Genomic DNA, 10770 nt, shown 5'->3' on the forward strand with positions numbered 1-10770 from the left:
CATTCAGGCAAAACTTCTGGGTGGATTTTTTACAGCAGTTCAGGGGAATTAGGGTGTTGGAGCCATGATTCTAGCAAGGGGGCCCAGGACTGCAGGTTGGGACCTTTGGGTCAGAATGCCAAAATCCTGGAATCCCAGCAGAACCTCGGATACCCAGCAGCAGAATTTTGATCAAGAGCTCCCTCCATAACACATCTTGGGGCCAAGGGGCTGAGGGGGTTCAGCTGACTGAGTCGGGGCAGCACCAGCGAAACACCTGCTCATGCTTTGCCACTCCAGGGCTGGCCCTTTAAACCACAGACCATGATGTCACTGTAGACAGTCAGGGAGGGGAGGGGGACTGCAGGCCTGAGAATGGACTGCATTTCCCAGCACCCTCTGGTGAACCACACCCCTCCCAACAGGCACTGACTCGCTGCAGACTATTAACCACTCGAGTGCCGGTTGTCAAGGGGTTTTGGAAGTGTCTGTGTAAGTGGGGTTCCTATGGGTATGGCCTGGGGCTAAATGGCTCACACCGAATGAGTGGGCCCAGGATAGCATGCTGGGCCTCTTTTCTGCCAGGGGTCTGGCATCGCCCCCAGTCCTGGGGCAGACTCTGGCGTCCTCCTCTTGCCCTACGCAGTCACCCTTCCAGCATCCAGAAATCCAGCCTCCGCCGGAGCACGTGTCTCTCAGCTCTCAGGCTTCGAACGCCTCAGCCTTGGCTCGGAAGTCTGGAGTCCACCCTCCGGTGTTACCCGCTCTGTTGGGTCGTTGCCTTTAAACAAGGCGGGGACTACATTTCCCAGAGGCCCCGGGGCCTCCCTGACGCAGCGTCCCCCCCCCCCAGCCTTGGGGAGGTGCGGGCCGGGCGGGGGGAGGTGACTTGATGTCATCCTAAGCAGCTGGGCGGCGGGTGCCGGTGCGCACAGAGCCCGGGCTCCCGCTGCGCTGCGCCGCGCTGCCGGAGTCCCGGGACGTCAGCCGAGGCCCGCGCGCCGCCGGGGCCAGCCCAGAGCCCGCCCAGCGCCCGGCCCCCTCCCGGGGCTGAGCTGGGGGCATGCTCCAGCCCCCCCGGAGTCCCGGAGAGGACCCAGGAGCGCCGCCGCCCAGCCCCAGCGCCCCGAGCGGTGGATCCGCAGCGAAGGAGCCCTGAACGGCTGTCCCCTCCCCGCAGGCAGCCCCGAAGGGTTCTGCGACCAAAGTCTGGGTTTCTGAGAAGTGAGTGACTCCCCCCTCGCCACCGCGTGAGATTTGGGGGCCAGGAAGAAGCTGAGGTGGGGAAGATGCTGGGGTCTAGGAGGGGTTGGCACAGAGATAGGGCCCCAGTTCTTGGATGAGTCCACTGTGGCCGGCGTTAGTGGAGCAAGACGGCCCTATTTCCTAAGGAAGTAGGGATGAGGAACAGAGATCCCATTCTGAGTAGGGGGCTGGCTTGGGGGGATAGGCCCTATGTTGGGAGGGGCTATTTTAGAGCCTGGGTCCTTTCCTGTGGGAGAAGGGAAGAACATGCCCATGATGGGAGGGAGCTGCACCCCTGTTTTGGGGACTAGGCACCCAGCTGCATTGCACAGGCTTGTCTCTGGAAAGAACTGATGGCTCTCTCTGTCTCTCTTGCTGACCTTTCTGCCCTGACTCATAAGAGCCAGCGTGGGAACCTTGACTGGACTCTTCTGGACTCCAGGAAAGACCTAAGGCCTCAGCTGACCCCTTTCTACCTTGCCTGCCCCCCAGGACTGGGCAGTTGCCGAAGGTCCTGGGGGGGGGCCAGGACTGTCGTTGTGCCGCCCCCCCCCAAGCCGGGCAGGATGGGCCCGAGTTAGTCTGCCCTGCCTCACCCAGCCTCCTCCAGGCCCACAGGGAACCCCAGGAGTTCTGAACACTTGATCTGCTACCTGCCCACCATGGAGACGAAACTGCCCCCTGCAAGCACCCCTACCAGCCCCTCTTCCCCAGGGCTGTCGCCTGTGCCACCACCTGACAAGGTGGACGGCTTCTCCCGCCGTTCCCTCCGCAGGGCCCGGCCCAGGCGCTCCCACAGCTCCTCTCAGTTCCGCTATCAGAGCAACCAGCAAGAGCTCACGCCACTGCCCCTGCTCAAAGGTGAGCCACTGCTAGTACCAGTGAGCCTTGGAGGGGACCAACAAGGGATGGGAGAGTGAGACACAGCTGACAGCTGCCATCAGAGGGAGTATGGATGCCCTTCTAGGCTAGGGAATTCCATCAGAACTGACCCACAGCCCTCCAGTCCTCTGCTGACGCATGGCCTGACTGGCCTGTCATCCCTGGAGGTGGGGCATCTGGAGGTGGAGCCACCTTGGGGGCAGGCCAGGGCCAAGGTGGGGCCCACAGCCTGAGTTCCTGGAGGCCACTATCAGCCCAGCCAGCTGCCCGGGTCCTGGAGCAGGTGCTTGGTGTGGCTTCCTCTGATCACCACATAGCCCTCACCCTCACCGCTTACCCGCTTCTCTATTTCTGGCTGGTAGATTGGGGTGTAGAGTTTGCTCTCTGCACTAGAGCATGGGACCTGGGGGCGGCAGAGGCTGCCTGGAAAGTCAGCCCCAGAGATAGGGAGATTCACCCCAGCCCACAGCTTTGGCAGCTGTGGCCCAGTCTTGGCCCTGCTGTCCCTTCCCCAGATGTACCAGCCTCTGAGCTGCACGAGCTGCTGAGCCGGAAGCTGGCCCAGTGTGGGGTGATGTTTGACTTCTTGGACTGTGTGGCTGACCTAAAGGGGAAGGAGGTGAAGCGGGCAGCATTGAATGAGCTGGTGGAATGTGTGGGGAGCACCCGGGGTGTCCTCATCGAGCCTGTCTATCCGGACATCATCCGCATGGTGAGCACCGGTCCAGCCTCTGGGGACTGCTTAGGGGACACGTGAATCCTACTGACCTGCCTACAAGACCCCTGTGCAGAGAATACACTGTACTCTTCGGCTTGGCCTCAAGGCTCATGTCTTCCAACCCATCGAGCCCCACTTCTGTCCAGCACCCACTCATGATTTCCTCATCTCCGTACCTTTGCTTGTTTGACTTGAGGTTGGGGGTGCCCTTCCCCCACACCACTTGCCTTCCACGGCCTGGCTCAGTGCTATCTCTGCCAGGAAGCCTGTTTCAATGCTCAATCCAGAAGTCTCCCTTTTCTTGTCCAGAATACATGTGGACCTCACTGTTTGCAACCTTACCATTCCTACTGGCTGGGGTATGTCCCATTCACCGACAGGTCTCCAGTTAGGTGTACAGGTGATGAATTGGTTGCTGGAGCAGGTGCTGAGGCTGACCCAGCACCAGCACCTGGGTTTCTGCCTTCAAGGGACAATCCTAAAGAACCCTGACTCTGCCCCCCTGCCCCCAGATCTCAGTGAATATCTTCCGGACCCTGCCGCCTAGTGAGAACCCTGAATTTGACCCTGAAGAGGATGAGCCGAACCTTGAGCCTTCGTGGCCACACCTGCAGGTGTGAAGGGCTGGGGGAGGCAGGCGGTCTGAGGGGCTGGGACAGGGTCTGCTTAGCCCCTAGACTGTTGGATGAGGGGTTGCAGGGTGGGCGGAGTGGTTGAGGTGGTGACTGAACGCACCTTTCTTTCTGCCCTCCTTTCCCAGCTGGTATATGAATTTTTCCTGCGTTTCTTAGAGAGCCCAGACTTCCAGCCCTCTGTGGCCAAGAGATACGTGGATCAGAAGTTTGTCCTGATGGTGATGTGGGAAGTCCAGGCTGGGTGGGGCAGGGGCAGGCTCTCTGAGGGGCATGGGATAGGTTGGGAGTGACCGGGGTTGACTCCTCACCTGACCCCTGATCTTGGGTACCGCAGCTCCTGGAGCTGTTTGATAGTGAGGACCCTCGAGAGCGTGAGTACCTCAAGACCATCTTGCATCGGGTCTACGGCAAGTTCCTGGGTCTCCGGGCCTATATTCGCAAACAGTGCAACCACATCTTCCTCCGGTGAGGGCTGCCAACCGCCCGGCAGGGCCGGGGAGGGAGGAGAAGGGCGGTGTTGAGGAAGACAGGAAGACAGAGGCCCAGGCTGCAGGGCTGTGGAGGGTTCGCCATGTTTACCATGTTTTCTTTTTATGACATGATATTGATTATACAAAGCCTGCGAAGTCAGCAGAGAATGGGTATTTATTTACATTTTATAGATGGGAAAATAGAGTCCAAAAGAGTAGTTTACAGGGATTAGGGCAGTCTCGGGTAGCCTGGAGTGGAAATCTGATCCTTACCATACTGGCCTGTAAGCATTCAAAAAGTGATTCTTTTTGCAAACATGTTTTGAGCACAACACTCACTGGGTGTTGGGGGCCTGCATAGTCTTATAGTTGAGAGTGGAGTCAGAGGGCCTGAATTTGAGTTTGGTACCAGTATTTGGGGGAAGTTGGGAAAACCACTTAAGTCCTCCCTTAGTTTCCTCATCTTTGAAATGGGGATGTTACCGTTCAGAGACCAACTCTAGGTGAAAGGAGGTAATGCCTCCAAAGCATGGGGTATAGCCGCCAGCTCAAGGTGGGGACTCTGAAACATTAGCTCTTATTGTCATTAGCAACAAAGTAGGGAAGACATGATCCAAGTCCCTAGGAGCTCGGAGTCCGTCAGTTTCCCTATTAACTGTGGGGAGAGTGGCCTTTAGCCACTGAGTCTTGACTTCTTCATCTGTGTAATGGCCTTAATACGCCCAGCCTCCCAGGAGAATTCTGAGAATTGCAGGGTACAGAGTAGACATCTGAGGTGTTTGTCACTGCTGGGTTGGCTGCATGAAGAGTGAAGGTTGTAGGTCAGGTGCCTGCTGGCTTCCTGGGCATCAGGTAGGGTGTGCTGGGGTCTAGGAGGAAGATAGAACCTGGAATGTTGCATAGGAGAGGGGCTGAGCCGGAAGTCAGAGAAGCAGAGGTGGCCACACTGGGAAGGGCATTTCACAGGTGGGCACAGACTCAGTGGGGCCCAGTTTGGGGCACTGGGAAAGGAGCATGGCCAGGGAGAGTTGAATGAGTGCGCAGGTTGGGAAAGGTGACAGGCAAAATGGCTCATGGGGTGCTGGACTGACCCTGTTGCTCCCAGCCATCCGCACTCTTCTCTTTCTTTTCCAGGTTCATTTATGAGTTGGAGCACTTCAATGGTGTGGCTGAGCTGCTGGAGATCTTAGGAAGGTGATTCTCTTTGGGCCTCAGCTGGAGCTCCGGGCTTGGGAGGAAAGACTGGGGCCTAGTTAGTTGAGCCTTGCTTCTCTCTTCTGCCCCCTCGAAAGCATCATCAATGGCTTTGCGCTGCCCCTGAAGACCGAGCACAAGCAGTTCCTGGTTCGTGTCTTGATTCCACTGCACTCCGTCAAGTCGCTGTCTGTCTTTCATGCCCAGGTAAGGCCCAGGCCTCGTCCTGCTGCGACAGGTGCTTCTGACAGTCAAGGCTGCCACTAGAGCTAGGAAGTCAGCATGACACTTCAGGGATCTACTTCCCATCTTTACTGACTGTGTCCTGTCTACCTTAGAGAATTTCCACTGGCCCTTTAAGGCTAATCTCAGACATCAATTAGTATATGCTACCCTCCACAGCCCCATCCTCTCTACCTGCCCTCTGTAGAATGAAACTCCCTCCTGCCGTAGTCCCGAAAATTACGATACAGAAATCTATCTATGGACCCTTTTGCAAAATTGATAAGGGCAGTTTGCTATTTCCTCTGTATTCCCTGTATCAGAGCATGGTGCCTTGTATGTCCCAGGCACCAGTATGTGCTCAGTGAACAAGAGAATGATAGACAGTGACAAATGCCTGACCCCTTGTCCTGGGGGTGGCCAGTCCTTGGCACCTAGCCCCTCCTGACCCAGTTTCCTTCTCTCCATTATGCCCCCTGCAGTTAGCATACTGTGTGGTACAGTTCCTGGAGAAGGATGCTACCTTGACAGAGCATGTGAGTACCCCTGGGAGGGACAGTGGGCCCCTTAACCTGCAGACCTGACTCCTGCCTCACCCCACAGGTGATCCGAGGGTTGCTCAAATACTGGCCCAAAACCTGCACCCAGAAGGAGGTATGAAGAAAGGCTTTGAGGCCCACCAGAGGGAGGTTGGGAGGGCTCAGCTTCCAGAAGGCAGGTGTGTGCGTGCGTGCGTGTGCATGTGTGCGTGTGTGTGTGTGTGTGTGTGTGTGTGTGTGTATGTGTTGGAGATGATGTGAGCTCTATCCCTTCCCCCCCCCACAGGTCATGTTCCTGGGGGAGATGGAAGAGATTCTTGATGTCATTGAGCCCTCCCAGTTTGTGAAGATCCAGGAGCCCCTCTTCAAGCAGGTGGCTCGCTGTGTTTCCAGCCCTCATTTCCAGGTATGGGACAGGGACAGGCAGCAGTGGGAGCAGGGGTATAGCTTAGCAAGATTACTCAGTTGACCTAACATGGCTCCTCTCTCTTCAGTTCTTCGTCCCATTCTGAGTCTGATAATAGGGAGACACTGGGCTTAGAGTCAGGAGACCTAGAGTCAGTCCTCACATCTGCCTTCTACTGCTGAAAGGCCTAAGACAAACTACTTCATCCCTCTGAATCTAACTCTGTTTTTTCATCTGTAAAACGGGCCAATGACAATCTCTTGCAGAGTAGTGATGAGGACTGAAGAGGTCATGACTGTAAACTTGTCTGATAAACTGAACCAGAATGAGATGGAGTGTTCTTTTTCTCCTTTTCTTAGTGGCCTTAGATTTCATTAGTCCCATCTTAGGACATAGCCTGGCTTCCCACACCGTCCCAGTTGTCTGTTAGCTCATGCACAGAGCCTCCCCATTATGAAGTCATTTCTTCCTAATCGTGATTCTGGTACTTCATTTTATTAAACATCTTAAAGTCCAATAGCTCATTCATCCTGACAGTCTGGAGGAGATATTACTAGCCCCATTTACAGACCACACATCTGAGGCTGAGAAATCAAATGCTTCATCCAAGATCACAGGGCCATAGTGGAGGCTGTAGTGGAATTAGGTTTTGCCCTGTATTAGATTCCAAACCCAAAGCTCTTTGTTCTTCATGTCATTCCCTCCGTGGGTCAGATAAGCCCTTAGGTTAGAGTGTGCGCAGGTTAGGGGGTCTGGGTTTTGGGGTAGGATTGGATACCAGACCTTGCTACTCCAGGCCCACTCTACTATCTTGCCTATCCCAGGTTGCAGAGCGGGCTCTGTACTTCTGGAACAACGAGTATATCCTGAGCCTCATTGAGGACAACTGCCACACTGTGCTGCCTGCTGTGTTTGGGACCCTCTACCAAGTCTCCAAGGAGCACTGGAATCAGTGAGTTGTCCAGGCTTGGAGATGGGGCCAACCCAGCTCCTAGGATTGCTCCTAGCTGAAGAGGGTCAGAAAAAGTGTCAGGATGGCAAGGGGTGGTGAAGAGCAGGAAAGTGTGCAATGCTGTGTATCTGGGGACAAGGATAAGCAGAATGCCAGAGAGGGAGTTGGGGCCACACTGGCGTTTTAAAAATCTCACCTCACCCCTACCTTCACTGTGCCAAGAACCATCGTATCTCTGATCTACAATGTGCTCAAGACCTTCATGGAGATGAATGGAAAGCTGTTCGATGAGCTCACAGCCTCCTACAAGCTGGAGAAGCAGCAGTGAGCACTGGAGGCTGGGCATGGGGGAAGGGGAGAAAAGTGGGCAGGAGGGAGTATAGAGGACAGACCCAGCGCTGTGTGCTCAGATGTTCAGTCCCTCCCTCACGTTCCTGCAAGTGTCGGCCCCATGCCCAACTGCCCACCACATCCTCCCGACAGCCTCCCCAGTTGCCTTCCAGGGACTGACCTGCTCTGACTCCCTGAGGCACACCCCAGGCAAGCGGGTTCATCTTCCCATCTTTTCTCAGTTCTCCCCTAGGCAGAGGGTTCCTACAGAAAATGGCTCTGTTTGACCCTCTTTGCAGTGGGGTAGTGGTGAGGGAGGGGGCCCCAGGAGGGAGAAGCTGCCTCACCCTCTCTCTCCAGGGAGCAGCAGAAGGCTCGGGAGCGTCAGGAGCTATGGCAAGGCTTGGAGGAGCTGCGGTTACGCCGGCTACAGGGGACCCAAGGGGCCAGGGAGGCCCCCCTCTCACGGCTTACACCGCAGGTGGCTGCCAGTGGGGGTCAGAGCTAGAGCCCCCAGAAGGGGAGAAGCAAAGTCCAGAGCCATCAGTCCCTCCATCCCTTCTCCTGCCCAGGGCCCAGAGGGGCACACACCTACCCCTGGCCTTGCCAGAGTGGCTCTGAGGACTCCTTGCTGGCCCCATGTGGGCAGCTTTCACTAGGGGAGACGAGAAGGCGAGATGGTGGTCTTGGCAGCAAAACTCCCAGGCCCTTGTGGCAAGACTTGACCAGGGCAAACTTGACCAGGAAGCTGCCATCAGGGATCTTCCCCTGCCCCGCAAAGCCGGGCTCCAGCTGCAGGCAGGCTCCCACCCCAGATCCCAACCTGGGGCAAGGGCCCTTAGCACCTGGCTGCCCTTGCCTCTGGCTGGGTCTACAACTTTTCTCACCCCTAACATGGGGCCCATGGTCTATTTATTCTGCCCAGCTCACCCTCAACAGACACTGTCCTGGCCCTGGGATGTCCTCCTTCCCTCCTCTCCCTCACTCTGTACTTCCTTATCCCCTTTTTATTTATTGGGCAGGGGGAGGGGTAAGGGGACAGGCAGGAAGAGATTTACAGTGTCCTGGGGTAAGGGGGTCACAGAACTCATGGTCTATCCCCCTTCCCCTGGCTGGGTGGGCAGACTTAATAAAGAGAGAAACTCAAGAGATGATTGCTTTATTTAGGGGTAGGAGCAAAGAAAAAAAGTGAAGTGATAAAAGACTGGTTAGAAGGACCAGGTCATGACCAGGTCATTTTTAGGAAATGACCATCACAAAATCTTAAGAGGGTCAGAGCTGGAGTAGCCCTCCCCCCATTTGTAAAAACCACATATTAAGTCACGGGGCAGGACTGAAGCTCCTTCCAGTGACTAGTAGCGTGAGAGGCGACACATGTCACATTGGCAAGCCCTGGCTGTGAAGATCTCCAACTCCCCCCGTCGGTTCCCCACACACTGCAGCCACACCTTCACCTGTAGGAGAGGGGACTCACATTCTGTCCCATTCTTGGCTACCTTGGATCTTGCCCACTGGCTGTCTACCCCAGTATCTTCCCTCTGTGCTTGGACCCCTCACCTTCTTTAGGCTGCTGATGGTGCAGCACTGAGAGACAGAGGTGATGTTGTGTCGATAGCCACTAGCCACCAGCACAGAGTACCGAGAAGGGAAGGCGCTGGACTCACAGTGGCCCACACAAGCCTGTGCCACATGGGACCCCTGGCAGGTGCCCTGGCGGTCACTTCGCACTGTCACGTTGAAGGCTGGAAGGAGACAGGCAAAAGGTCTGGGAAGGCTTGCCCTGGCTGCTGTTGTCTTTGCCTTCTTGTGTGTCCATGCAGGATGCTGCCTGCCCGCAAGTCCAGTCTGTCAGCTCTTCTCCCACCCACAACGTACTCCTAGCCCTCTGGCCCTAGAGTTACTCACGGTGCAAGTGGCAGCCTGGGATGGCTGTCTCCTGACCTTGGCCTTCAGTGACTGCCAGGACCAGCAGGCAGAGGAGCAGGGCTGAGGGGGACTCCATGGCATCTGGAATGCAAGTGGGTGGGTGTCTCTAGTAGGCATGCAGGTATGGAGGGGCAGGGTTCTTTAAGTACTGCATGCCTCCTGGTGAGTGGGCCAGGCTGGTGGGTGTGATAGGTGAGGTGTGCCTGAGTGGGGCTGTCTGCCTTTGAAGGAGTGTGTGTGTGTGTGTACATGTGCACACATTTGCCTCCCTGCGTGGGTCACTCTGGATGGGTGAGTAGCTATCTCTGGATGGGACTTGTGTGCATCAGCCCTTTGTACAGTTTCTCCCCTGGAATTTCCCTCACCATTGGGGCCACACACATCTTCCCTCCAAGTGCCTCATCATGGCCTGCAGAGCCCTGGCCCACATCCCTGCCCTCCAACCTCACCAGTCCAGGTGGGAACAGAGCAGCTTGCAGACTCCCAATGCCTCTTGCTGGCCTCCAGACTGGTGCAGGCTCTCCCTTGCAGGCTCCCAATGCCTCCTGCTGGCCTCCAGACTGGTGTGGGCTCTCTGGACTTTTATTTGCTGGTGTTTTGGGGCCACGCCCTCCTGGAGATTGGCTTTCAGGCTGCCTCCCAGCCTGAAGCCTCAGAGCAGTCCCACCTGGGGATCCTGATCTGAGGTGTGGTCCTCAGGGAGTGGCCTCTGCTACTTTTCTCTATCCAAAAGATTGCTTATGATGGAGGACTGGGGGAAGTGAGATGTACAGAAGAGTCCAGGAGCAGGCCTAGTGTGCGGTGTGTGTGCAGCTGGGAGAGGGCTGAACTGTGGCTATCTGGATTCTCTCCTTTGCCTGAGACCTTGGACAGGACACTTTCCTGCTAAGACCCTTGCCATTCCCAGTCTTAAAACTACTAAACTCTTCCTGTCCGTCTCTTTTACCGACTGCAGAAGAAAGGTATTGGAGGAGATTCTTAGGAACTAAGGACATCTTGTTAGTGGGGGCTCCTTAGCTGTGTTTAGTGGTGAACCAGGGATGGGGGTTACTGAGTCCATTTCAGAGCCTCCTTTCCAATGCCAAGTGCATGCCTTCTCATCCTGTGAGTCAGCTATTGAGTGAGGCTCCAAGAAGCTACAGGGTTTCCCTGGTGCCTGGAATAACAGGGACCTGACTCCTGAAAGAACCTGAAACTGTCAACCTCAGCAAATCTGATGGTTTAATCCAGTTCTGGTTTTACAGGCAAGGCTACTAAGGCTAAGAGAAGGAA

The 10770-nt window shown here is 55.9% G+C and overlaps 2 protein-coding genes across 3 annotated transcripts; one reads left to right on the top strand and one right to left on the bottom strand.

The window, feature by feature from the left end:
• Nucleotides 1-879: 879 nt before the first annotated feature.
• Nucleotides 880-8719, top strand: Ppp2r5b (protein phosphatase 2 regulatory subunit B'beta). Of its 2 annotated transcripts, none has more exons than XM_020164933.2 (14): nucleotides 880-1203; nucleotides 1626-2085; nucleotides 2622-2818; nucleotides 3337-3438; nucleotides 3585-3677; nucleotides 3794-3924; nucleotides 5064-5123; nucleotides 5222-5330; nucleotides 5828-5881; nucleotides 5949-5999; nucleotides 6171-6290; nucleotides 7115-7242; nucleotides 7465-7566; nucleotides 7933-8719. In XM_020164933.2, the coding sequence occupies exons 2-14, from the start codon at nucleotides 1887-1889 to the stop codon at nucleotides 8078-8080; spliced, it is 1494 nt and encodes a 497-aa protein (XP_020020522.1). In that variant the 5' UTR covers nucleotides 880-1203; nucleotides 1626-1886; the 3' UTR covers nucleotides 8081-8719. The 2 variants fall into 2 exon arrangements, with proteins under 2 accessions (XP_020020522.1, XP_020020525.1); XM_020164936.2 differs by having other exon boundaries at nucleotides 884-1203; nucleotides 2000-2085.
• On the bottom strand, nucleotides 8716-10081 carry Gpha2 (glycoprotein hormone subunit alpha 2). The gene is made up of 4 exons (XM_074048958.1): nucleotides 9948-10081; nucleotides 9478-9579; nucleotides 9130-9314; nucleotides 8716-9026 (listed from the first exon to the last, which is right to left on the bottom strand). The coding sequence occupies exons 2-4, from the start codon at nucleotides 9572-9574 to the stop codon at nucleotides 8925-8927; spliced, it is 384 nt and encodes a 127-aa protein (XP_073905059.1). The 5' UTR covers nucleotides 9575-9579; nucleotides 9948-10081; the 3' UTR covers nucleotides 8716-8924.
• Between the last annotated feature and the right edge of the window lie 689 nt (nucleotides 10082-10770).

The sequence above is a fragment of the Castor canadensis genome, chromosome 1, assembly GCF_047511655.1.
Source record: "Castor canadensis chromosome 1, mCasCan1.hap1v2, whole genome shotgun sequence".
Classification (NCBI taxonomy): Eukaryota; Metazoa; Chordata; class Mammalia; order Rodentia; family Castoridae; genus Castor; species Castor canadensis.